The sequence below is a fragment of the Populus alba genome, chromosome 18, assembly GCF_005239225.2.
Source record: "Populus alba chromosome 18, ASM523922v2, whole genome shotgun sequence".
Lineage (NCBI taxonomy): Eukaryota > Viridiplantae > Streptophyta > Magnoliopsida > Malpighiales > Salicaceae > Populus > Populus alba.
Window position 1 is genome coordinate 13,564,864 of NC_133301.1, and position 27,448 is coordinate 13,592,311.

Consider the following 27,448-nt stretch of genomic DNA (forward strand, 5'->3'; position numbering starts at 1 on the left):
GCCCCGGTTCAAACCGCCGCATGACGACGAGCGGAGACACCTCGGATGGAAGGTGTGAGGGCCATGATATGAGCCCAGATTTCAGACCGCCGTATGACGACGAGCGGAGACACCCGAGGAGAAGGTGTGTGGGCCACGATATGAGCCCAGTTCAGAACGCCCCAGAGCCGATATGATGGCTAAATATAAGTGGACAGATGGATAGCCAATGAAATGGCTATGATGAGTATGAAGACAAATGCAGGATTGACTTTCATGGATATTGCCCCCATGCTAAAGATCAATGAGCTAGAAGACATTTGCCTTGGACAATAAGTGGATGACTTGTGGAGCATTAAGACGCGGCTGCTATGAAGGAGCAGAGGGCATGCGCAGGTTCCGGGAACGAGTTGACTCTTGTCAAGGTGGTGAGCTCGGAGATGGCATTGTAATACTCAGAGTATGAAGACATATATGGATCAACCTTTAATGGGCTGCCCCCATGGTTAAAGGTGGAGAGCTACCTGGACTCTTACGACTAAGAGCAAGAGACTCAAGGAGAAGTAAGGCGTGGTTCCTAGGGTGGAACAGAGGGCAGGCGCAACTCCTGGATGAGTAGACTTTTGGAAGAGTGGTGAGCTCGTGATCATATTGAGATACTCAGATAATGACTGTCGCACTTGGAAATAGAAATTTCCGTTTAAGGGGGTGTTGTAAGCCTTATTGTGAGGCTTGATAAATCATTCCGGACCGAGCATGGTTGATACGCTCGAAGGGGAATGTTCCCAGAGACAAGCGTTAACACTCTTCAGATGTGATGTGTGAGACCATCTGGTTGAAGTGATCCTTTGGTGTAAGCAAGGGTGTGCTTTGGTGACTCTGGTGATTGAAAGGTTTGGCGAGTACCTGTAAACTTGGCCACAGACGCTCTCAGAATGGAAGCTTGAAAGAGCTGCAGGATGCAAGATTGTGCTGAAGGAGCAAGAGGACAATTGCCCATATAAATGTCAAAGGGGGTGATTGTTAGGTTTGTTAGGTGTGTTGCCATTTAATGTGCCTAACATTACCATTGACCAGCTGCCTTTGTTGAAGAAGATGGCAGCCACCCACTCCCATGTGCAGCTGAAGAGAAGCCACCATTAGCCTATAAATAAGGCATGCAAAGAGAGCCAAATTGTGAGAGGGAGAATAACGTGAGTGTGTGAAAGAGTGAAGAGAAAGAGAAGAGAAAGGGCTGCTGCCATGGGCAGCAGCCCTGCAGCTGCAAGGGCAGCAGAGATGTGAGTTGAGTGGATGATCCTCCTCCATGTATTTATTGTATTCTTTCTCTACTCTAATAAAATGGACTCTCTCCCGTGGATGTAGGCGGTTTTGCCGAACCACGTAAAATATTGTGTCTCAGTGTGCTTAGCCCTCCGTTGAGCAATTATCAGTACATCACCGGTCACCGGATTCCGCGCCCAACAGCCAGTCCCACAGCAAGACTTCAGTCAATGCTACAACCACAATTGTTGCTATTGACAAGAAAAAGCACAGAGAATTGCACAAGATAAAATTAAGGAATTTGTTTTTGCCTAGCTCCCAACTTATGGATAGTCCAGGCTTGTGTGAGTCACCTTCACTGACGCTCGCCAACTCGAACAAACCTAAGAATAATGAATTGCTCCATGAGCTGGGATCGTCACTATTGCCATTAGCAGCAGCAGTAGCAGATTTAGTAGCATTGGATGAAGCCCATTCTTGCCACACACCTCCAGGAGGATTCATTCCCACTTCAAAAGATAATGAGGCAAAGATTGCTGCCAAAATACCAATGCCATTCTTTAATGAACCAACAAACTTTTCCCTTCTAGCTACTGAGCTTCGTTGTTGCTGAGTGACAATGGATCGCTCTAATCGTTCAACTCGCTCTGTGAGCTCTGCTCCTACATTTCGGATTATTTCTTGTATTTCATCTTCATCATTAGATGCCAAATCTAAAGCAGTAAGACCTTCAGAATTAACAGCATTCACATCCACATTAGTCCGTGACAAAAGCCTTACCATCTGCAGAATCAAATTTTCACTTTAATTCATTGTGCAATCAACCGCGACTTAACAATAAATTTATGCCATTGAGCTTGCAAGGATAAAGATCTCAAGTTTGAGCCTTTTCTTTGTAGCAAAAACTAAAAATAAAAAATAAACAACAATCTATTTGGTTTGACTTTGCCTCCTTGATAAAAAAACTTTCATAATAAAAAAGGATTACAGCAACTAATGAACAACTCAAAAAAAAAAATCCCATTAACTGACCTGATTACGTACATAATCTCACTATAGACAGCCGAAATTGTTTAATTATCAATACAATTAATGACAGAAATTACTGACATAAAACATCCTGTCAGTATTTATTGAGGAATTGCCAACAGAAAGGATTCTATCAATAATTACTCATAGAACTGTAAGAAAGTACTAAAAAATTCATCCTTACAGTTTCACCACTTAGCTCAAGTTTTTTTAGTAAAGATGGCTATTCGATATAATATTCTAACTAATTAATAATATTAAATATAAAGTAGTGATGAGATTCTGCAAGTTTCAACCTGAGAATTTGTTTTTTAAAGAAAAAAAACCTTGAATAACTATATGGTTCATAAAGTAATTTCTAGTGCAAAAGGGATGCATCCGTGGCTTATAGAACTTCTCAAATTAAAATGCCTCAACAGGCTTCAAGGGTGCTTTTACTACTGGAGCCAAAGTGAACAATCTCTTATTGTGTATTCGTTTTTGAGGAAAAGAGAAAGACTTGAAAGGAACAGCAAATATCGTTCATTACCTTTGACTTTTTTCCAGCACACGCAAGGTGAAGTATGGTATTACCGCTTGCATCCACAGCATTGAAAAACTCACTGCCAATATGGTATTGATTGGCAAGCTGAATCAACAACTCTAGTGCCTGGTATCGATTGTGTTTCACGGCAAGGTGCAGAACAGTCTCCCTGCTCGAGGTAAGCTCTTTTGCTGATTCAGTTGTAAAAAGCTGTGACAAGATTTCCCTCCTTCCTCTAATGGCAGCCGTGTGAAGGGGAATATTTCCGTCCTCGTCTTTTATAAGAGTAAGATCAGGTCGAAGATCAAGCATTCCCTTCACAATCTCCAGGTGCCCTTTTGCTGAGGCCAAATGGATGGGACTAAGACCTTGCTGGTTAAGTTCGTCTGCTAATCCAGGATAATTGCATCACTTCCATGGCAAACTGAGTATGACCAAGAAGTGCAGCAACGTGCAATGGTGTGTTTGACGTCGTGACTGTTACAGTATGGAGGATTAGAGGATCTTGTCGAATTAATTCTTGCAAGGTATTCACATCTCCTCTGAAAGCTGAATCAAACCATCTAGCATCCATTGAAATGAATCAATGGTCACATTCCACCGCTCGTACTTTTAAAGGATAAGGAAGGTAAATGAAAAGCTAGAGAACCACTTTATTTTCTGAGAAATTCCACAAGCGCCAGAGCTGTTTCTGTACACTTCACAGTCCTTTCTTTTCGTATGAAAAAGAAAGCCAAAAGCAAGAAGACTGGCATATAAAATGACTTGTGAAATTACACGGAAAGTTCATGCACTTTTGGGTTGATTAAAATAATTTCTCTAAACTTGATTTTTTTCGTATTTTATTCAAGTCCTGCCTCTAAACGTTTTAAACGATAAATGTGTTCAATGGGCAAATAATTATGTGTGAAACGACTTGGTAAAGTTCCAAAGACCAAGAAACTCTAAATGTTTACTGTGTTGGACTCCATCAAGTGGGAGACAGAGAAAAATCAACTTTTGTTTTTTGACGAAGCAGTGGTGACAAAACAAAAGCAGAAAGCGGAGGACGTTTGATGTTTCATTCATTGCATGATTATTTGAGCACTGTACAAATGAAATTTTAATGTTATTTCAAGTTCAAGGTACAAGCTCGTGGGGAGAAAGATGATTGTGGTATAAGACTAAAAACAGTAATGTAAAGTTAAAAATCTTACGAATAAGAAGAAAATTCAGAGGAAAATATATTTTTATTAAGTATTTTTTTTATAAACTCTCTCAGTTATTCTCTTTATTTTTTATGCTTTTTAATAATATTGAATTACAAGCATATTGGTGTAAAATCCTAAATAATCAAGAAATTAAACTAATACAAGAAAATTATAATTTTAATAAGAATTGTATTCTACCAACTGAATCAGTTGACAAATTTATTTAATTCAACAAGTCGATTGGTTCTTTTATTCTTTAGAAAAATCAGAAATCAAGTTTAATTTTCAATACCCCTTCTTAAACTTGATTTCTTCATAACTCTCAATATATCTTTTATTTGAACCAAAACATAATTTTTTTTGTAGCTTTGTGAAGATATCTGTGACTTGGTCTTATATTTTCGCATACTTAACTTCAACTTTTTTGTTTGTAATACAATTTCTTTAGTGATTAAATTTTGTGTTAATGTGCTTACTAAAATATTATTTATTTAACATTTTTATTTTAGTAATTTCCAAAGAATTCAAATATATTTTACTGAAAACACGTTATGTTACATAAATTATTATTAAGAAAGCGTAAAAAAAATCTTCAACCCATATGAAAATCTCATGTTTTCATAAATTTATTAGTAAACACTACTATATTATGGTTTACATGAAAAAGCTTTAACCTCATTCTATTTAGTATTTATACTTAAGAAATAAAATGTTAATTTATTTTTTAAATGTTGGGGAAAAACAAAGGGTATCGGGGTAAAGTAAAAGAAAAGAGGAAATAGGAAAGGAAAAAAACACAAGGAGTGAGGAAAGGGGCTTAGCTCACGCGTTGTCAAGCCCATGCATACCTACCCAAGCGACCTGCACCCTCCTCGACGGAAAGAAGGAAGGATAGAAAGAAACATGCAGATGATGATATCTAAAATTCCATTTTTAATATTTGTTGTTACAACAAATCATCCAAAATATTTTCAAAACCTATTTCTATAACAAAGCTCATGCCTTCTTAGGTTTTTTTTTCAACCACTTTTAAACTCCTAAAACCTCCAATCGGCTCGGAGAGCTATGTTTTATCGATTAAAGGTTAAAAAAGCGTTATTCTATGTTAAAAATTGTTGTTCCATCTGCTCTTTCTCTCCTCCATTTCTCCGACTGGAGGCTCTCTCTCGGATGATGGAACCAAGGATCTCTTTGAAAATTGAACGCTTTATAATGGAGGACCAAAAAGACTCCAACAGGTCAAAGGACCAAAACAGAAACCACATCAATCAGCATTTTAGAATCATAAATTATTCAAAACTAATAGCGTAATTGGACAGTCGTGAAAAAATTAGGGTTGGATTGGGCGAGATTAGATGCAGACTTTGTATTTAGATTTGATTTTCCCTGCAAAAAGAAGCTTTTTATTGGAATAGACCGACCAATAGATAACTTTTCGGAGTAGTACATAGGGGGAAAAAAAAAGGAGAATGAAAATACATAAGAGTGTGATATTAAGCTTTTAAATGAACTTAAATAATTTGACTCGATATATATAGATTTTATTCACATTAACTTACTTTGTAAATACTAAATAGTGATGTAATGATTAAAAAAAATACCTCAAAAAATGTGGTATGTATAGTTATTATTTTATCATCACATAGAATAAAAAAAGAGAAATTCAATCAAGTAGAGAATTTGGGAGCATCCAATTGGAACAAGGGAGATAATATACAAAATAGAAAAACTTTGTTTCAAACCGAACAAAGCCGAGGGTTATGATACTTCACAGTTTGGAGAAAAACCAACCAAGCCCAGTTCTATATAAAAGTTTGGACATAACCACGCCTACGCAGGTATATATGAGATTGTTCTGGGCACAAGGAACACATCTATGAAAGCTACATTATGTTCCGCCCATTAACCTTCATATCATTCATGAGGAAAGAAAAGAAGAAAAACACTACCACCAGGCCACAGCCGGTTGAACAATCAACATTTGGATTTTACAAGGGGGTAAAAAAAAAATACCAGTTATTGAGCAGTAACCTTAGCAACACCTGCAGAGAAAAAGATATTCAAAACTTAATGCTTGTACACGACTAGGGGAGGAGCAAAAGCAAATGCATACTGAAACTTGGCTAACCTAAAGAAGTTAAAACTGTTTTTTATTTTATTTTTGCAATATTAAGACCCAAGTGCTACAAAAATGGACACTAATTCCCCTGCTTCCATGATATGGAACCCATCTAAAATCACTATAACTTTCATATACCTCTGTGTGCGCCTAAAACATCTGATGTCACTTCCCCTCTACTTTTTCTTTAATTACGATTTTCTCTTCAATAATTTCTTCCTTCTTTCCATTGTAATACTTAAAATCTCTCAGAAACATATATACCAAAACCCCCCTCTTTTGAATGTTGCAATGAATTGATGTAGTTGTTGATTGGTGTTTGGAAATTCATAATAAAACACAAATAAATTATGAAAAAAGAAGTGGATTTTCAATTAAATGCCTTTGTAAAACAAGGACCTGAGAGATTTCTATTTTTATATGAAGAGATTAGGTGATGGAAAAGAGAGGAGAATTATTGAAGAAAGCAAAGATGAATGAAAAAGAAAGAAGAAAAATCAGAGATATGGCTAGGGTCGGTAGGCTAGAAACTGTATTAGACACGGATGAGGTGTGAAGGTAATTGTAAAAAGAATCAAAAAGGGTACAGCCTAAGGGAATTAGGTAACTTCTTACTTCTCAGGAGTAAGAAATTATTGCCCTTCCTAAAATATTTTTCCTCGCATAGGATGTTGTATTCAGGGTCCATGTATCTCCGAGTTACAAATCAGAGAGCATATTAAGAAGCAAAAATATTATTTAACAGGTAAGATGCAAAAATAACAGGAGAAGAAAATAGTTTTCCAATCATTTTACAGAATGCTGTGCACAGGTTAATTTTTTGCCAGAAAATTTGTTCTGTATACAGAATCTCCAGGGAATAAAAAATTTCAGAGACTCAATATTACATGCCCTGAAAGACTGCACTTAACATACAAGTAATAAATACTAACCATTTGTCGCTGCCTCTTCTTCCTCCTTTTCTTCATCAATTGTTTTCCATACGATGTCTTTCAGTCCAGTTGAGAGGTTCTTGTAAAACTGTCATTTAAACCAGTTGAATTCAAAATTAGACCTTATAGCAATTAAGGATAAAAGGAGGAATTAACTAATAATACAGTTGATGGAGCAACAATGCCAGTGGAGGCAGCTATATTTTTTTCTGGCCCATTAAGTCCACCCTATAAGAGCAGACACACAAATCTAGCCTTCAGCAGACTCCAAGAGATTACATGTCCCATAAAACATGCAAATGAATTTAGCTTGGCCTTATTCTTGAGCTACCAATGCTATAGTGAACATTTTAACTTTGCCTTGAGCCTGGAAATCATTTTTAATTCAACTTGGCCCAGTAATGTATAGTTCCATAAGCAGTTTTTTGTTTCAGTAATGGTAATAATAACTGGAACATGAAATGGGAAAAGCTGAATCACAAATGATGTAGTTATTGGCTAGTTCTTGGCATCAATGTGTACGCCATCAACTGTAGTTGAGTATCTCAAGTACCCCTCCCAGTCAAGCCTCTCTTTTTACTAAAAGCTTCATCTTGTCATAATTGTTTTGCATGAAAACTTAAATAAGCAAACCAGCTACATATGTACTTTTCAAGAACAGCTCCATTTAGTTTGCAGCCAAACCATGAGTTACACACATGACCTAACTGCACAGGCATGAACTGGTTGATGTAAAAGAATACAGAGACCAGACATTCTTTGATGAAGGAGAAATTATTCATTACTGTTTTAATTGCCACAAGAGCACCAGTATTTAAAGGCCATACCTTGTGAAATTCCAGGGTATCTCCACCAGACTTGCGAACCTCGACCATATAAAGAGAAGGGGCCACTTCAAAGATCTGAAAGATAGAGAAATCTTACACCCAGCTCAAACTACTACAGACAAGTTTGTCGCAGAAATCATTTCCTGAAGACATACCTCTGTTGCAACAGATAGACGACCCTTACGCCCATCCTTGTCCCCTTGAAGCTTCATCTGCAATTTGAAACAGAAGAGCTGTTTCAGCAGAAACAATAATTTAACAGTTGACTGCCTAAATAAAATCAAAGTTCTGAAGACATCCTCTTTTCTCAAGCACATAAAATCAGGAGTCCACTGAACCATATAGAAAAAGTTAAATATTGAAAAATCCAATTCACTTAGGAAGGTGAAAGGACCAGAAAAGGATATTAAATTCACTTAAATCTTTCAGGATTCAAGTTTGAAGACAAATTGATGAAAACCATACAGACATAACAAGTTGGATGCAAAAAGACTGCAGGAATCTTGCTAAACATGAATTAAACATTCCACTTAAAATTCTCATTTATTAAAGGGAGTGTTATCAAACCTTGAAGTTATTTTTCTTAACATCAAAACCCAAAGGCACTGCTGCTGCTTCAATTTTTGAGATAATCTCACTAGCAGAATGTTTGGATGTGAATCTTGATTCCCGTTTAACAAGCCCCTATTTTCCAGAGGAAAAGAAAGTCTCTTGAGTTCATAGTTGTGAAACTCAAAGATAACTGCATATTCAAGCAAATGGCATGGCTCATTAAACTATGATATTTCAAAAAAAAAAAAAAAAACTTGCACTGGAGACATAGAAGTTATTTCTGATTTTTGCTCAGCAACTAGTTCACAAAATTGAGGAGGTTAAATATTTGAACAAAGTAGGAAAATGATATAAGACATGGTTTTAAATAATAAAAGTTCGACTGTATAATACTAAAGAGTATTCAACCATCAATCCTTGGAATAATTTTTAATTGAGAAGATCTCAATGCCAACAAATGTGACAAACTGTCAGGCTCTCAACTTCTAACATTTTACAGATTTTGGCTTCATACAGAGAACAGCAAAAAGTTCAAACATACCATTTGTTTCTCAAAAAGACTACTAAGGTTAAGACCCTGAGAGGTAGAGATGAGTTCAAATGCATTCATGGTTACAGGAGCCATAGGCCCTATAAACCCTTCTTCTCGCCTCTCCACAACTAGGTTTCGAGAATCCTGTTAACCAAGAGGAACATCAAGTACAAACCCACAAGTGGTGCACTAAGATTGAAAGCATGATGCACAAGTGAACCACAAGAATTACCACTGATTCATTGAAGATTGAGTTCACATCGTCGAGACTAACATTAGCTTGTTCAAAAGCAGGTGGCTTATATCCTTTCTTAAACCATTCATTTTCAATAAGCTCGGCAATGGTGATGCGCTGTTTCATACCATTAGCATGTACAGTAAGTTGACAAGTACCTAATATTACAATGCATCATTCTAGAGAAGGAAAGAAGTACAATAAATTTATATGAAGGGAAGAGGGGGGGCAAACTGTCGAGGGATTAGGGTCAAGAATCCTTTTGATTAGTTTCTTTGCACTTGAGGAGAACCATGGAGGACACGTGAAGTCAGCCTTGAATATCTGCAGTCAAACGTAAACTGTATTTAGCCAATGTAAATTACAATAAAGCTCCATCCATTTAGGCACTGCTGAATACACTAATACCACATTTAGCTAATCTTACACAGCAACAGAAGAGGTTTACAAAAGCAGACATGCACAAAGGATCTGATTGCAAACCATGGGTCCACGATAAAGTTCTGTTTTACAGACCAGAATCAGATATCAACCTGCCATTCAATTCCCTATTTGAGTTTTTCACACATGCTCTCAGATTTTGTGGACGGCTTGTAAGAATATGTCAATGGCATAAACTGTACTAGCGATCATGACATTTTGCAAAATAATCAGAACTTGCTCATGATTGGCTTGTCTGAAAGCTCTCTCAACCTCATTCTTACATTGAATGAGCCAAATCCAAGAAGAATTTAGGGTCTTCATTTTCCAAGTCATACTTGCCAAGGCATAACTCCACCCATACATAATTGATTTTTGAACTTACAAAATTATGGTTAACTTTCCAATCATAATAGTTGATAATAGTTCAACATTTTCATAGATTAGGTTCTACGAGGGTTTAAGAGATCTTGAAGATCTTTTCTACCCAACCATTTTCAGGTCAACATGATAAAATCAATAGGTAAATAAATTAAAACTCGATGCAGTCCTCCACTATAGATGGAGTTTGGTTTTCTCAGCTCTAGCATTTTATACAGGCACAGCCAGCAAAATGAAGATGGGTGCGTGGACCAGAAGGAACAGAAACAATCACCTTTTTGTATAGTGCCATCAGGTTGGCTTCTTCAAAAGGTAAGTAGCCAGCCATCAAGACAAAAAGAATCACGCCACATGACCATAAATCTGCCTTGGCACCATCATAGCCTTTATTGTTGATCACCTAGCAAGGTGAAACGCCAAGGAATAAATATAAGAGCATAAATGGTTGAAGCTTCAAGAATTACTGGTTGCAGGAAAAGCTACACACCTCCGGAGCAACATAATTTGGTGTTCCACACGTTGTGTGAAGTAACCCATCTTCCTGGAGAAGAAATAAAAGATAAACAATTAGGAATTCTTCTGAAATGAAGGGAAAATAATTGACCATAGCGCAGAGTTCTCAGGTCAGAAATTAACATACTCTAACTTGCTGAGGTAGTGCACTCAATCCAAAATCCGAAACTTTAAGAATCCCATTAGCATCCATTAGCAGATTTTCAGGCTGTAGTTTAAAACCGCATGTCACAAACTTAGTTTATGACTGAAACTAATAAGAGATTAATCCATCAGCTTAACTGAAGAAATCTAGGAGAGTCATTCTCATTTTAACATTAGAATAAGAATCAAGGCAACAAAATCACACCTTTAGATCCCTGTGGTATACACCTCTGCTGTGGCAGTAATCTACAGCACAGATAAGTTGCTGAAAATACTTTCTCGCCTCATCCTCTTTCAACCTCCCCTGACTTGCCTAACTCAAGAAAAATAGCACAAAAACCATGGAAAAAGTTAAGACTTCCTCAAAAACACGCAGAACAATTTCAACATACTCATTTCAAACACATTAATCTTACAATTTTGTCGAAAAGTTCACCACCCGTCACAAATTGTAAAACAATGTAAATTTTGGTCTTGCTCGCCATCACCTACAACAGTAATCTTTCTTCAAGCTACTTCAACACCACAAAAATAACATAAAAAGAAAGATAACGACTTGCTAATTAATATTCCCAAAAAATTCCAACCTCATACATGCGGACGACATTAGGGTGTCTGATTAATTTCATTGTTGAAATCTCCCGTTTAATCTGCAAAAAATACATAAATAAATAAATATGTAGCAAACGATATGTCTCCCCAATCAAATTGACTTCTCTTTCTTTTCTTTTCTTTTTCCGTAATTCTTAATTTTCCAATTCAATTTTCTCGGTTACCGAACAGGAAAAAAAAAATCATAAACTAAAACTAACACAAAAATACCTTCAATTTAATTAAACAAAACTTCAGATTCACAGAATTATATGAAATTAAAAATAAAGAATAAATACCTGACTGATCATTTTGTGCTTAAGAACATTCTCTTTATCGAGAATTTTGATGGCAACATTCTCTTTCGTCTCAACGTTCCTAGCGAATTTCACCTTAGCAAAATTTCCTTCCCCGAGGGTCCTTCCGAGTTCGTATCTCCCCACACGTGTCTTGCTTCCGCTTCCTCCTCCACCACCACCACTTCTAGAAGACGACATTCTCAAACTAGAACCAGTTAAATTTCTCTCTCTAAAACTGAAAGTCCTGTTTTTGATCGATCAAGATCTCTTCTTCTTGCATGGCTGCCATACCTGTGACTTGGCTACCCTCATCTTCGCTTTTTTGTATTTTTAATAAATAACTAAATAAGGAAAATGATTTTAATAAATACAGAAACAATTTATGTTAAGATTGAAAAAGAAAAAAAAGATCGAGAGATCAAAGGGAAAGTAATTACTAATGACGGTTGGATCAGACAACAACCTCATAAAGTCAAGACAAAATTGAAAATAAAACTTTTTTTCTCTGTGTAATCAGAGATTTCTTTGGGAAATAATACATAAACAGATCAAATATTCTTATCTTTCTAATTAAGTTCGGTAATCATCTAATAATTAAGGGTTAAGGCTAATGATGATAAAGTCTAGGAAACCTCAATTTAGTTCCTATCTATGTACTTATTTTAAATTCACTCCCAAGACAAATCAATCTATAATTTCTGTCCCTGATATCTTTCACGTTTCTCAATTGGATCCTTCATTCAGTATCTGTTAGAATGTGCTTTTCGTTTTGGGAATAAATTTCCTTCTCATCTAGAAGGTTGCTGAGAAGTAGTGGCCACCTTTTCAATGAGTAAGAACGCAGCCGTCGTAAGAACGCAGCCGCCTTAAAGTCAACCTTCGCTGTTGATTTGAGTGCAATCTGGACGTTTCCCCAAGTATCGGGGCCCTTTGACTGTCAAGGTTCAAACTGGACAGGGACGATTCGACGCCATGGCCACCTAACCTGTTGATTCTGAGCCTTTCGAATCAGAGACGGCGCCGTACTGTTGATTCCGCGTTTTCACTACGGTAAATCCCAACTTGCCTCCAAGTTTATGTGTTGTGTCAATTTCATCTGAAATCTTTTACTTAATTAAATGATTACATATTTTTCATAGGAATGGCAACATAAAAGGTAAATATTAATATCTTCTCCGAGGTAATTAGGCAAACTAAAATTACGAAATTAAAAAAAAAAAACAAAAAATCACTAGAAGAGACATAGCTGCTGGACACACTAGCTCTCTTTTTCATAGCTGCTGGACACACTAGCTCTCTTTTCTCCTCCGTCCCAATTGAATCTTCTGCTCTTACTGCTCCTCTATTCACATTCATTCATGTCCTTATGATTTCTGCTCCACTCTCTTGTTAAAAGACACCACATGCAGTGTTTGGTGTAAGTAACATAAAACAATATATACCAGAGAGCATAGAGTTCTCTAACTTTTTTATCTGGCAAGATCTTTTCACAGATATTCTTCACTGTCATAGGGTTTATGATCATCGTGTGGATGACACTCATAGTCATTCTCAATTCATCACTAAAACTTTTGGACAACTCATTATTAATCTTGATTTTGCTGTGTGGCAGCAATTAAGTTGTCCACGTTTGTTGCTCCTGGATAAATGCTGCCATGTCATTAGAGACTTTTAAGCATCTCATCTCCCCTGAAACTGCTTTCTCTGCCCGTGATACCTGGGTTTCTATTGAAAAACTATTTCTTGACAACGTGACATCAAGATATATGCACTTGAAATCTGATTTCAGTGAAGCCTCTACGAGCACACGTTCAATGAGTGATTATCTTCAATATGTGAAGTCCACCATTGATTCTCTTCAAGCAAATGAATGTTCTCTTTCAGAGAAAGACATAATAACTCAAATTCTGCATGGTTTACTCGAAGCATACTCTGATGTGGTCACTGTTATGTTTGACGCAAACCTCTGCCATCTTATTAATTTGTTTATACAAGGGAATGCAATAATTTGTACTATCTCAATATATACCGAATTATATTAATATCGGAGAAGAGCTGCATAATATTAGTACTCAGGGTAACTGCGAGGAGAATTGATCAGTAATTTATGTATCTTACCTTGATTTTAAGGTTGCTAGAAGAGATTGTGTTTTTGAGAAGCAATAACCTATAATTAATATAAATATCTACATAACATGATATATGTCTATTCTATTTATTTATTTCAATTCTCCATTCCAAATTACTCCAACATGATTTACATGTCAAGATTTTTATTCTTTTTCATCCATTAAAACTTCTGAAACCATGAATTTTCTTTGTGTGTTTTTAACGAGCTGGTTCATGGACATTATTTTTCAATTTATATTTTGTTTATTTTTTATGTTTTATTTTATATGCGCAGATTCAATGCCTTAAAGTATAAACGAGTCCTTTTCCTCAAATCTAGATCCCTTATGAAAGGCTCTTTAAAGCAACCGACGGATTTTCTACAACCAACTTGATTGGAGATGGTAGTTCTAGGCTTTTAGCACTGTGTACAAAGGAAACATTGATGAATTAGATGGAACACTAGTTGCAATCAAAGTTCTTGACCTGCAACGTCGTGGACCGTCTAAGAGTTTCATAGATGAATGTGGAGCCTTGAGAAACATTAATTAGGCATCGAAATCTGGTGAAGATCATAACTTCTTGCTCAAGCATTGATTTTCAAGGTAATAATTTTAAAGCTAAAGGGAGTCTGGAGAAATGGTTGCATCCTACTCAAGAAACACATGATATGATCAGCAGATCAATGAAATTCAGAATCCAAACCTTCTTGAAAGGATCAACATTGCCAAACCCGTTACGCATTACCGGCACGCGCCACTCAATTGCGTCAGGGCTCCGGAGACCCCTTCCAAATCTAGTTTATGGGAGAATTCCAACTTGGCGACGAATCGACAACGGAAGATCTAGTTTAGAGACGTTTATGGGAGAATATATCAAATACGCTTGTTGTCTAGATATTTTTTTTCTTAATCAAATAGATTTTGATTTGACTGGCAGCGTAGCGGTTTGTTACTTGCGTCGCGGGCATATGAATAGTTTTCAATCTTAAACTTGACTATGAGGCTTGAGTATCCACGCTTCAAACCACCGTTCTTAATTCTCCATAACCATGTCCTATTCGTACGGACGTCCATAATTTTATTTTTTATTTTTTAATTATCATCCACTGAATCACCTCTTTCTAATGTATAACTGCTTGCTCTCAAACCATTTGCGCTATCTTTGTAGAGCAGAAGGTATCGAGTCCACCCTACGCGCATTATACTTTGTTTTTTTTATTGATAAATTTGTGCGTTCGTCTACATCTTCACGTGAATTTCTGGGAACTCTCTGTTTTGCTTGTTGACGATAAATTATTTGCTGAATTACATGCCTTCACGACATGAGAGATACCATCGATCGACCCCTCCTCTTGAATTCACATCCTATATATGGCTGTTTGATCTACAGCTTCTTAACACCAACACCATCAAAGCAGCAACGATATATACCTCTTCAATCCAATCCGTAAAAGGGAGCCTTTGCAGAGAAAAGATGAGCGATATGAGCTATAAGATCTCTCCATCCACATCCAATGGTGGCTATACAGAAAGCGACGTCGTTGGAGCAAAAACGAGTTGCTTGGCTAACGCCCACGATTTGAGCAATATGAGCTGTAAGCTCTCCTCTCCATCCACGTCCAATGGTGGTTATGCAGAAAGAGACCTCGTAGGGGCAAAAATGAGCTGCTTAGCTAACGCCCACGATTTGAGCTCTAAGCTCTCCTCTCCATCCACATCCAATGGTCGTTGTACAGAAAGCGACGTCGTTGGAGCAAAAATGAGTTGCTTGGCTAACGCCCACGATTTGAGCAATATGAGCTCTAAGCTCTCCTCTCCATCCACATCCAATGGTCGTTGTACAGAAAGCGACGTCGTAGGGGCAGAAATGAGTTGTCGCAATCCTCTTAATAAATATTCAACACCTACAAGCTATCCTGTCCATCGGAGCTTAGCTAATGCCCACAATCCATCCGCATCTAAAAGCAAAGTCAATAAGGAAACAGTGGAAAACCTTCGTCGCCTTTCTTCCAACGGAACGTCCAATCATTGAGAAAGATGTTAAGGAAATGACTATAAAGTAAATATTATTGATTATTTGAATTTAAATGTGTCAAGGAAATAATAATTAAGGTAACATTTTATTATTAATTTTTTATCAAAGAAGATAATTTTATTATGTTTATTTTTATTGTATTTTTTTATAGGTGTGTGATTATATGAATTATACAAGTTAAATATAATTTTATCAAATTCTCAATAACAATATTTTTTTTAATACTAATATATGGTTACCTAAATCATCTTCTTTAAGAAATCATAGTAAATATGATAGTGCCTCAATTTTATTTTATTTTTTAAAAATATTTATAATACTATTCTTCACAATCAACCCTCTAAATATGGCTGTTTGATCTATATATACTATTTATATATATATACTTCACAACTCTGCACTGAATTACATCCAGAACACCAGAGAGATACCATTGTCCCTCCACTTGAATTCGCATCCAATATATGGCTGCTTGATCTATAGCTTCTTAAGAGCACCACCATCAAAGCAGCAACGAATAATTATCGTCGCCCTTCATCCACATCTTACTGACCAGCTTCAATCCTCCCGCAAATCATTTTCTTTAAAAAATCTTTGTGAGCCTGCAGTTTCCAATTCAACAATGAGCCTGCAGTCACCTCATGTCATCTTCTTTCGGTCCTTCCTTTCGGTCAAATATCCCTCCACTCCAATCCATGGAAGGGAACTACACGGGGGCAAATACGAGTCTTCATATGCAGAAAGTGACCTTACAGGAGCAGTAATGAATAGCAGTTATCGAGTGCCTGCAGTAAAAAGTTCATATCCAGAAAGTGACCTTACAGGAGCAGTAATGAGTAGCAATTATCGCGTGCCTTCATATGCATAAAGTGGCCTTACAGGAGCAGTAATGAGTAGCAGTTATCGAGTGCCTGCAGTAGGAAGTTCATATCCAGAAAGTGACCTTACAGGAGAATTGATCAGTAATTTATGTATCTTACCTTGACTTTAAGGTTGCTAGAAGAGATCGTGTTTTTGAGAAATATCTACATAACATGATATATGTCTATTCTATTTATTTATTTCAATTCTCCATTCCAAATTACGTACTCCCCAACATGATTTACATGTCAAGATTTTTAATCTTTTTTATCCATTAATTAAAACTTCTGAAACCATGAATTTTATTTGTGTGTTTTTAACGAGCTGGTTCATGGACATTATTTTTCAATTTATATTTTGTTTATTTTTTATGTTTTATTTTATATGCGCAGATTCAATGCCTAAAAGTATAAACGAGTCCTTTTCCTCAAATCTAGATCCTTTATGAAAGGCTCTTTAAAGCAACCGATGGATTTTCTACAACCAACTTGATGGTTGGCAATGGTAGTTAATTTAGCACTGTGTACAAAGGAAACATTGATGAAGATGGAACACTAGTTGCAATCAAAGTTCTTAACCTGCAACGTCGTGGAGCGTCTACGAGTTTCATAGATGAATGTGGAGCCTTGAGAAACATTCGGCATCGAAATCTGGTGAAGACCATAACTTCTTGCTCAAGCATTGATTTTCAAGGTAAACAATTATTATATGAGACTGGTTGATATGTACCAGCTCTGATACCATGAAGAAAAGAAGACATGAAAAGAATAACATAGAAAGATTGTATTATATTGTATTACCTCTGTATTACAGTCCATCACATATATATACACAAAGTTCATTGATTAAAAGAATATTTCTAGCTACATCCCTGATATTTCTTCTAAGAATAATGCTGGAATCAACTCATAAAAGGAATAAAAATCATGACAGAAAAGGAAAAAAGGATCGTATCAGATCATATACATATATCTGCCAATAGAGTCTGGAGAAATGGTTGCATCCTACTCAAGAAACACATGAGATGATCAGCAGATCAATGAAATTCAGTATCCAAACCTTCTTGAGAGGACCAACATTGCCAAACCCGTTACGGATTACGGGCACGCCCCACTCCATTGCATCAGGGCTCCGGAGACCCCTTCCAAACACCACTCCGAAAAGAAAATCTAGTTTATGGGAGAATTCCAACTTGGAGACGAATCGACAAAGGAAGATCTAGTTTAGAGACGTCTATGGGAGAATATTATCAAATAAGCTTGTAGTCTGTATTTTTTTTTTCTTAATAAAATAGATTTTTTTTTTTAGTTTAACGTGGGTGTCTGGACTAGCTTGCGCACACCTCGACTAATTTCACGGGCCCTGAAATTAATGATCATGTAACCCTCCAGTGACCATTATATAAGCAACTCAGGACTCGAATCTGAAACCACAGAAAAAATATATTTTTTTATCCTAAATTTTTATCACTGTGTCACTACCTAATGGTTATAATCAAATAGATTTTGATTTGATTGGCAGCGTAGCGGTTTGTTACTTCCGTCGCGGGCATATGAATAGTTTTCAATCTTAAACTTGACTCTGAGGCTGGAGTATCCACGCATAAACGAGTACTGAACACGTTGGTTGGCCAATAGTTTCACTGACAATTATAACCATCAACAAAGACTCCAAAAACGCAAGTGATCACCTTTGAAACCACTGTTCTTGATTCTCCATAACCATGTCCCATTCATACAGACGTCCATAATTTTATTTTTTATTTTTTATTTTTTAATTATCATCCACTGAATCACTTCTTTCTAATGTATAACTGCGTGCTCTCAAACCATTTGCGCTATCTTTTTAGAGCACAAGGTATCGAGTCCACCCTACACGCATTATACTTTTTTTTTTCTATATAAATTTGTGTGTTCGTATACATCTTCACGTGAATTTCTAGGAACTCTCTGTTTCGCTTGTTGACGATAAATTATTTGCTGAGTTGCGTGCCATCACGACATCCAGAACACCAGAGAGATACCATCGACCCCTCCTCTTGAATTCACTCCTATATATGGCTGTTTGATCGATAGCTTCTTAAGACCAACACCATCAAAGCAGCGACGAATAATCATCACCGCCCTTCATCCACATCTAATTTACCAGCTTCAATCCTCCCGCAAATCATTTTCTTTAAAAAATCATTGTGAGTCTGCAGTTTCAAATTCAACAATGAGGAATTCAGTCAAATCCAGAGAAGGGAACCTTATGGGGGCAAAGATGAGCAATAAGGTCTCCTTTCCATCCAGATCTAAGGACAAAGTCATTAAGGAAGCAATGAATAACCTGAATCCTAGCCTTCATGATTACTTATCCAACAGACCTCAAGTCCAACCAATGAGAAATAAGGCTTCTGTTTCCGAAGGAAAAGTAAGCCACCAATCCATGGAAGGCCAGAACTCCACGGTGGCAAATAGGAGACCTAAGGTTTGCTCTCCATCAACATCTAAAGGCAGTTCACATACAGAAAGTTGCTTTACAGGGGCACAAACGAGTTGTCGCAATTCCGTCCAGTCCATCAAGACTCATCCAATGCCCACAGAAGGCAGTTCAGATGACCTTGTAGGGGCAGAAATGAGTTGTCAAAATTACGCCCAGTCCATCAAGGCTTATCCAATGCCCACAGTAGGCAGTTCAGATGCAGAAACTGACCTTATTGGGGCAAAAATAAGTTGTCACAATTTCTCAACACAAGCTGACGTCCAGTCCATCAAGGCTTATCCAATACCCACAGATGGCAGTTCAGATGCAGAAAGTGACCTTATAGGAGCAACAATGAGTTGTCACAATTCTTCAATACATGCTGACGTCCAGTCTACCAAGACAGAAAGTGACCTTATAGGGACAAAAATGAGTTGTCACAATTCTTCAACATACCTTGAAAGGGCAAAAAAGAGTCGGCACACTTCTTCCCGCAATCCTTCCATATTTGCTCGCGTCCAGTCCATTACAGCTTACTTAGCGCCCAGTTCACATACAAAAAAGGGCCGTACAGGGGCAAAAATGAGTTGTCACACTCCTCTCCGCCGTTCTTCAATATTTGCTGGCGTCCAGTCCATCAAGGCTCCGTCCTAGTTTAAAAGCCGTGTCATTAAGGAAGCAATGAAAATGAAGCTTTTTTATATATAAAGGAGCTGTGCTATCTAACGCGAGAAGGCGTTGAAAAATATATGAATACTGGTGAGGATATACAGGGATTTCGAGATTTTTGCTTAGTATGGAGGATGATGGTGGGAAAACTTGGGAGTAGATAATATACAAGTCTCTAGGGTTCTTATAGTTGCGAAAAAAATAAATGATGGAGATGTATTCAAAAGTGAAATTTTAAGAGAAAGAAAGGATCAGTGGTTCTTGTTAAGAGGTTTACTGGTGCGGGTTTATGCTAGAGTAGTTCATGGAAGATCATAATTAATATGTGGTGTGATGTGGGTTCTATTAATTATATTAAATGTAATAATTTCAGGTCAAAATCTTAATTTTCAGATATATATTGTTTGGATTTTAAGGCATGTTTACTTTTTGAATTTTCTTAATTTTCTATATATTATTTGAGTATTAGGATTTTAGCAAGTTATTACCTAAGTTTTCTTTAAATATTTATTTTCATGATTTCTATCATAAATCGAATATACTTAAATCTTTTTAGAGACTAAATAATAATCATCTTGGAACAGTCATTTTTAATTTTAATTTTGCATGCATTGTTGCAATGCATGTGAGTGCGTTATTCCCAGTGTAAGATTTTCGATTTTACCAAGTAATGGACAATTTTTGTTCCCTTGTATTTTGGCATGCAGGCCTCAAATCCATCAAAAGCCTTGCTATAGGCACCAAGAGAGTCATCAATTCTACGCAACTATTTGTTTTATAAAATTACTTTACAATTTTTTCTGTATTTATTTATTATTAAAAAAATAATTAATTAACAAAAAAATATTTCTTCAAGCTTTGTTGACATCCCATTAACTGTCTTACTTCTCATACTGATATGTGGTTTAAGTTTTACTGGGTATGCGGCATCTCCATCATTTTTTTTGTTTTTTTGTCTTCATGGGGTTGCACTAGAAGTATTCACTACTGAGATAGGTATTAAAGATTGTCATGAATATAGTACAGTACAGAGGCTTCGCTTTGATTGTTGAAAATTATGCCATCAATAATTTTCCACGATTCATGACAATCGTCCTATATATGGCTCTTTGATCTATAGCAGTAAGCAGAATTGTACTCAACTATTCACGTCCTATATATGGCTCTTTGATCTATAGCTTCTTAAGGCCGCCACCATCAAAGCAGCAACAAATAATTATCACCGCCCTTCATCCGCATCTAATTTACCTCCAGTCCTCCCGCAAATCAGTATCTTTTCAAAAATCGTACTGAGTCTGCATGCAGTTTCCAATTCAACACTGAGCAATTATGACGTCGACGCTTCTTTTTTGTCCGATACCTCTTCAATCCAATCCGTAACAGGGAGCCTTATCAGAGAAAAGATGAGCGATATGAGCTATAAGCTCTCCTCTCCATCCACATCCAATAGTGGTTATACAGAAAGAGAACTCGTAGGGGCAAAAATGAGTAGCTTGGCTAACGCCCACGATATGAGCAATATGAGCTATAAGCTCTCCTCTCCATCCACATCCAATGGTCGTTATACAGAAAGAGACCTCGTAGGGGCAGAGATGAGTTGCTAACGCCCACGATTTGAGCGATTTGAGCTCTAAGCTCTCCTTTCCATCTACATCCAATGGTCGTTATACAGAAAGAGGCCTCGTAGGGGCAGAGATGAGTTGCTAACGCCCACGATTTGAGCTCTAAGCTCTCCTTTCCATCTACATCCAATGGTCGTTATACAGAAAGAGGCCTCGTAGGGGCAGAGATGAGTTGCTAACGCCCACGATTTGAGCTCTAAGCTCTCCTTTTCATCTACATCCAATGGTCGTTATACAGAAAGAGGCCTCGTAGGGGCAGAGATGAGTTGCTTAGCTAACGCCCACGATTTGATCAATTTGAGCTCCAAGCTCTCCTTTCTATCCACATCCAATGGTCGCTATACAGAAAGAGACCTCGTAGGGGGGGAAATGAGTTCTCGTAATCCTCTTCATAAATATTCAACATCTACAAGCCATTCTGTCCATCGCAGCTTAGCTAGTGCCCACAATTCATCCGCATTGTAAAAGCAACGTCGACAATAAGGAAGCAATGAGAAACCAGCTGATTCTTCGCCTTTCTTCCTACGGAAGGCCAAGTCATTCAGAAAGATGTTAAAGAAATGACTATAAAGTAAATATTATTGATTATTTGAATTTAAATGTGTCAAGGAAATAATGAAGGTATCAATTTTATTATTACTTTTTAATCAAAGAAGATAATTTTATTATGTTTATTTTTATTATATATATATATATATTTTAGGTGTGATTATATGAATATAAGTTGAATATAATTAATTTTATCAGATTATCAATAACAATGTTTTTTTTTATTTTAATGCTAATAGTTACCTTAAGTCATCTTCTTTAAGAAATCATAGTAAAGGATAGTGCATCATTTAAAAAAAACAAAACAAAACAAACAAACCCAGTCGTTCTAGTCAAGCCAAAATGGCCTCACCCTCACTAAGCCAAAACATGTTGTCGATAATGTTTTATGGGCTAGGCATGCACCTCAGGTTATTTTCTAGACTTGAGATGTTAGAACACTTCGCGCACCATTCATTATTACACATCAAATTTTATATGTAGAGAAGAAACCATTCTTCACGATCAACCCTCTGATCCACAAACTGACTCTGAAGGGCGGCTGATAGTTCGTGAACTAAATCATATTTATACAAACTTGATGTGTAGGTTTCCCCTTGTTTTTCAATATTGTATGCATTGGTTTTGTTTGAGAAACTTAATTCAAATCTTTTATGTTTTGAGCCTAATAATATTTACTTTCTATATTTTGAAAAATTACACTTTAATATCAGTTTTAAATCACCATAAAAATATGAAAATGCTCATGTATATCAATAATCCAGGTCCTTCATTTCTCTCCTTAACTAAAATATTTTTAATTAAATCTCTCAAAATAGTTCTAATTAACATAGCACCATTAGCTTCTGTGTTACTGTTATTTTTGCTAGAGAGAAGGCAACGGGTCGTGTTTTTGATTTTGTGCAATGATGATGCTGGTGTGGTTGGAGTTTGCAGGTCTGTGCTGTATTGGTAAAAGCAACGATAGTTCTAATTAACATAGCACCAATATTGTGTAATTGTATTTTGTCAACTTTGCACTTTTTTATAACAATTGGGAGGCAACTAATTTTCACCGGCAATTATAACAATTACCCAGAAATTCAAGTCACCCTTGAAAGCCATCATTCTTGATTCTCGATATTCTTTCCCACCTTCATATTTTATTATTATCTTTTTCATCATCAAACTACGTCGGATGATGTGGATCAACTTTTGAAAGAAGAAACTTCCTTAATAATCAGGCATTTAACCAAGAGGAGAAGTCAGATCATAAGTTTTCAAGATTATCTTAATAAAAATATCAAATAATTCTCCATGACTCGTATCTTTTTTATTATATTCAAGAAATTTTGATTTGAGTTTGTAGAGTGAATAAACTATTTTCTCTAGAAAAGTTTGTAACCATTTACACATTTCCAACTTATACACTAACTTAAGAAAATGTTCATCTGTTGCGTGTCTGAATTAATATATTGTGTCATTGCATTTTGTAAACCCATTTGCACTTTTTTATAAAGGAAAACACGGTATCATGTCATGAGGTTTGAAAAGTAGAACTATAATGATTCAGCATACGCGTATTACAGATTTAATTTTATTTTATGTCAATTTGTTTCGGAGAAAATTTATATCTTCACATGAATTTCGAGGAATCCACTCTGTTGCCGGTTAACGATTTCTACTTCACAAGTACTCTTTTGCTGAATTGCGTCCTTTATATATATATATATATATATATGGCTGTTTGATCTATAGGACCAACACCTTCAAACCAGCGACGAATAATTATCACCGCCCTTCATCCACATCTAATTTACCAGCTTCAATCCTCCCGCAAATCAGTTTCCAATTATTCAACAATGAGCAATTCAGTTACATCCAGACAAGGGAGCCTTATGGGGGCAACGATGAGCAATAAGGCCGTCTGCTTTCCAATATCCAGATCCATTGGTGGTTGCACAGAACGTGACCTGATTGGGGCAAGAGCGAGCTGCGGTGTTCCAGTCCCACGTAGCTTTGTTAATGGCTACAACCCATGGATCGGGTCTTCTTTCGGTCCTTCCTTTAGGTCAAATATCCTTCCACTCCCATCCATGGAATATTGGAACTACACGGGGGCAACGATGAGCAACAAGGCCGTCTGCTTTCCATCCCCGTATCTAGGCAGTTCATATGTAGAACGTGACCTTTTAGGAGCACAAATGAGTAATCACACTGCTCACCCCTATTATTCAACATATGTTGGCGTCCAGCCCATCAATACTCATCCAGCTCCTATGGAAGGGTGGGCTTCCAGGGTCAGAAATGAGTTATCAGAACGTGACCGTTTAGGAGCAGATATGAGTTCTCCTACTCCTCACCCCTATTATTCAACATATGTTGGCGTCCAGCCCATCAATGCTCATCCAGTTTCTACAGCAGGGTGGGCTTCCAGGGTCAGAAATTAATTTGGGAGTAGCTCATATAGAAGTCTCTAGGGTTCTTATTAGCTGCGAAAAAAATAAATGATGGAGATGTATTCAAGAGTGAAATTTTAAGAGAAAGAAAGGAGTGGTTCTGGTTAAGAGCTTTGCTGGTGCGGGTTTATGCAAGAGTTTATGGAAGATCATAATATGTGGTGTCCTGTGGGTTCTATTAATTAAATGTAATAATTTCAGGTCAAAATCTTTATTTTCAGATATATATTGTTAATTTGGATGTTAAGGCATGTTTACTTTTTGAATTTTCTTAATGTTATTTTCAGATATATATTGTTTGGATGTTAAGGCATGTTTACTTTTTGAATTTTCTTAATGTTAACATACTCTATATATATATATATATATATTAGGAATATTGTAGCATGTTATTAATTGTGTTTTCTTTAAATATTAATTATTTCCATGATTTGTATCATAAATCGAATATACTTAAATCTTTTTAGAGACTAAAAAATAATCATCTTGGAACTATTGTTTTTCATTATTTTTTTATATATATTGAAATAACTCCATTCACGAGAACTAATAGAACTTATATAATTTTGTTCCCTTGTATTTTGGCATGCAGCCCTCAAATCTATCGAAAGCCTTGCTATAGGCACCAAGCGAGTCGTCAATTATAAGGACTGTTTGTTTTATGCAAATAATTTTAAAAAAAACACTTTCTGTGTTTTTTTTACTTTTTTACTGTTAAAAAAAGTTATTCAACAAAAAATTATTTTTCGATCAAAAATAATTTAACTAGAATTTATAAAAATATTTTTATTTTATTTTAAACAGAAAATATTTTTAAAAATTATAAAATATTTAAAAATATCATATTATTTATTAATTACATTAAATTTAATTTTTAAATTTTTAATAACTATATATTTTATCTTTTAAATAGATGCTAGCTAACCTCCTAAATTACAGCCTAAGCTTCTTTGCAAGTCCACTCACATAATTTTGATTGAGTAATGTAAAAGCAAGAAGCAGAATTATACTCGACTATTCCTCTTAATTAATTAAGAAAAAAAAACAACTAAGAGGTATAGGAGTTTTATTGTGCAAGAAAGCATTGCAGCCCCTCTTCCATTTCACTGTCACGGCGAAATAATTTTTCATTTTGGTGATCGAACTTTTTTTAGGGCGATTTAATCCTTTATGGCTAAATTAAAAGCCAATAACTTTCTATTTGTTAATAAAGGACAAGATTCGAAGTTAGGAATCAAAATGAAAAAAAAATAAAAAAACCTAGATGATCTTCTCAAAATTAGCGCTAAAAGTTAACTCTGATCCTCTTATTTTCTTATTAATATATTTTTTGTTACTATAGGTTTTTAAAATCCAGTATGTGTAAAAGTTTATTTTTATTATTTTTCAGTTTCTAATTTGATAAAAAAGAGTTGAATTCTTGTGGTAGAAAAATAAAATCTTTGTGGATATTGATTCTAATTACCAAAATAATTCATGTTAGTGTCAGTGAGTTTTATTAGATGAAATGAGTTTTATTAATATGTCTTTTCATCTTGAATTTATATGAAAAAAATAGATATGATATCAAGAACTTCTTGGATTTCATGGTTTTTTTAGGGCATAAACAGTTTAAATTAGATCTTTGAATTATTTTTAGGTGTTTTCAAATTAAAATGATTAAAAAATAGATTTCAAGTGTAAAACACCTATGATTTTTTAGTGGTACTCTGGTTGCTAAAATCTAGGTTACGGACGATGCATCATCTGCAATTTGTTTAAAAAAATATTTTGGAGGAACAACATCGCTCACGTCTAGTTTAATAAAAAATAAATAAGTTTAGGCACACAAACCTAGATGGTACACAGTTTTCTTTTTGGTTGAAACTCATACGTACGAATGGCATGTTGTTGTTGTTTTGTTAATACACAATTAAAGCACTTTATTGGTGGTTATCACTATTTAGAGTTTATGCTTTGACCCACTTAGTAAAATGGCATAAGCCATACACACACATGCTTTGAACATTAGTGGAATAGGGGTTGACATAATGTTGGCTTAAAACAATGCAAGCAAAATGGAGATGGGTGTGTGCATACAAAGCGACCAGAAGGAACAGAAGCAATCACCTTTTTGTATAGTGCCATCAGGTTGGCTTCTTCAAAAGGTAAGTAGCCAGCCATCAAGACAAAAAGAATCACGCCACATGACCATAAATCTGCCTTGGCACCATCATAGCCTTTATTGTTGATCACCTAGCAAGGTGAAACGCCAAGGAATAAATAAAGGAGCATAAATGGTTGAAGCTTCAAGAATTACTGGTTGCAGGAAAAGCTACACACCTCCGGAGCAACATGATTTGGTGTTCCACACGTTGTGTGAAGTAACCCATCTTCCTGGAGGAGAAATAAAAGATAAACAATTAGGAATTCTTCTGAAATCAAGGGAAAATAAATGACCATAGCACAGAGTTCTCAAGTCAGAAATTAACATACTCTAACTTGCTGAGGTAGTGCACTCAATCCAAAATCCGAAACTTTAAGAATCCCATTAGCATCCATTAGCAAGATCTTTTCACAGATATTCTTCACTGTCATAGGGTTTATGATCATCGTGTGGATGACACTCATAGTCATTCTCAATTCATCACTAAAACTTCTGGACAACTTATTATTAATCTAGATTTTGCTGTGTGGCAGCAATTAAGTTGTCCACGTTTGTTGTCTCCTGGATAAATGCTGTCATGTCATTAGAGACTTTTAAGCATCTCATCTCCCCTGAAATTGCTTTCTCTGCCCGTGATACCTGGGTTTCTATTGAAAAACTATTTCTTGACAACGTGACATCAAGATATATGCACTTGAAATCTGATTTCAGTGAAGCCTCTACGAGCACACGCTCAATGAGTGATTATCTTCAATAAGTGAAGTCCACCATTGATTCTCTTCAAGCAAATGAATGTTCTCTTTCAGAGAAAGACATAATAACTCAAATTCTGCATGGTTTACTCGAAGCATACTCTGATGTGGTCACTGTTATGTTTGACGCAAACCTCTGCCATCTTATTTGTTTATACAAGGGAATGCAATAATTTGTACTATCTCAATATATACCGAATTATATTAATATCAGAGAAGAGCTGCATAATATTATTACTCAGGGTAAGTGCGAGGAGAATTGATCAGTAATTT

General features: G+C 36.1%; 2 protein-coding genes and 1 pseudogene across 4 annotated transcripts; all 3 read right to left on the reverse strand.

The window, feature by feature from the left end:
• Nucleotides 1-713: 713 nt before the first annotated feature.
• Nucleotides 714-3,670, reverse strand: LOC118052051 (uncharacterized; annotated as a pseudogene).
• Nucleotides 3,671-5,678: 2,008 nt separating this feature from the next.
• Nucleotides 5,679-12,018, reverse strand: LOC118052028 (CBL-interacting serine/threonine-protein kinase 23). Of its 3 annotated transcripts, none has more exons than XM_035062837.2 (15): nucleotides 11,530-11,989; nucleotides 11,227-11,289; nucleotides 11,056-11,127; nucleotides 10,845-10,952; nucleotides 10,623-10,703; nucleotides 10,470-10,523; nucleotides 10,257-10,382; nucleotides 9,416-9,505; nucleotides 9,179-9,298; nucleotides 8,956-9,090; nucleotides 8,430-8,546; nucleotides 8,018-8,074; nucleotides 7,863-7,937; nucleotides 7,036-7,123; nucleotides 5,679-6,026 (listed from the first exon to the last, which is right to left on the reverse strand). In XM_035062837.2, exons 1-15 carry the CDS (start codon nucleotides 11,725-11,727, stop codon nucleotides 6,001-6,003), a joined length of 1,410 nt encoding a protein of 469 aa, XP_034918728.1. In that variant the 5' UTR covers nucleotides 11,728-11,989; the 3' UTR covers nucleotides 5,679-6,000. The 3 variants fall into 3 exon arrangements, 2 of the variants coding, with proteins under 2 accessions (XP_034918728.1, XP_034918729.1); XM_035062838.2 differs by having other exon boundaries at nucleotides 11,056-11,140; nucleotides 11,530-11,606; XR_004688124.2 differs by lacking the exons at nucleotides 5,679-6,026; nucleotides 7,036-7,123; nucleotides 7,863-7,937 and having other exon boundaries at nucleotides 8,042-8,074; nucleotides 8,430-8,604; nucleotides 11,530-12,018.
• Nucleotides 12,019-26,284: 14,266 nt separating this feature from the next.
• LOC118052038 (CBL-interacting serine/threonine-protein kinase 23) lies at nucleotides 26,285-26,887 on the reverse strand. Its single transcript, XM_035062851.1, has 3 exons — nucleotides 26,753-26,887; nucleotides 26,600-26,653; nucleotides 26,285-26,512 (listed from the first exon to the last, which is right to left on the reverse strand). The coding sequence occupies exons 1-3, from the start codon at nucleotides 26,885-26,887 to the stop codon at nucleotides 26,285-26,287; spliced, it is 417 nt and encodes a 138-aa protein (XP_034918742.1).
• Nucleotides 26,888-27,448: the final 561 nt, after the last annotated feature.

Excerpts from the sequence above, each read along its gene's own strand:
- LOC118052028 (XM_035062837.2), bottom strand. The coding sequence starts at position 11,727 with ATGTCGTCTTCTAGAAGTGGTGGTGGTGGAGGAGGAAGCGGAAGCAAG. Across the intron at positions 10,704-10,844 it reads TATACCACAGGGATCTAAAG|CCTGAAAATCTGCTAATGGA; the intron begins GTGTGATTTTGT and ends TTTAAACTACAG. Across the intron at positions 6,027-7,035 it reads AGAAGAGGCAGCGACAAATG|GTGTTGCTAAGGTTACTGCT; the intron begins GTTAGTATTTAT and ends TTTTCTCTGCAG.
- LOC118052038 (XM_035062851.1), bottom strand. The coding sequence starts at position 26,887 with ATGAGTGTCATCCACACGATGATCATAAACCCTATGACAGTGAAGAAT. Across the intron at positions 26,654-26,752 it reads CACTACCTCAGCAAGTTAGA|GAAGATGGGTTACTTCACAC; the intron begins GTATGTTAATTT and ends TTTCTCCTCCAG. Across the intron at positions 26,513-26,599 it reads CAAATCATGTTGCTCCGGAG|GTGATCAACAATAAAGGCTA; the intron begins GTGTGTAGCTTT and ends TCACCTTGCTAG.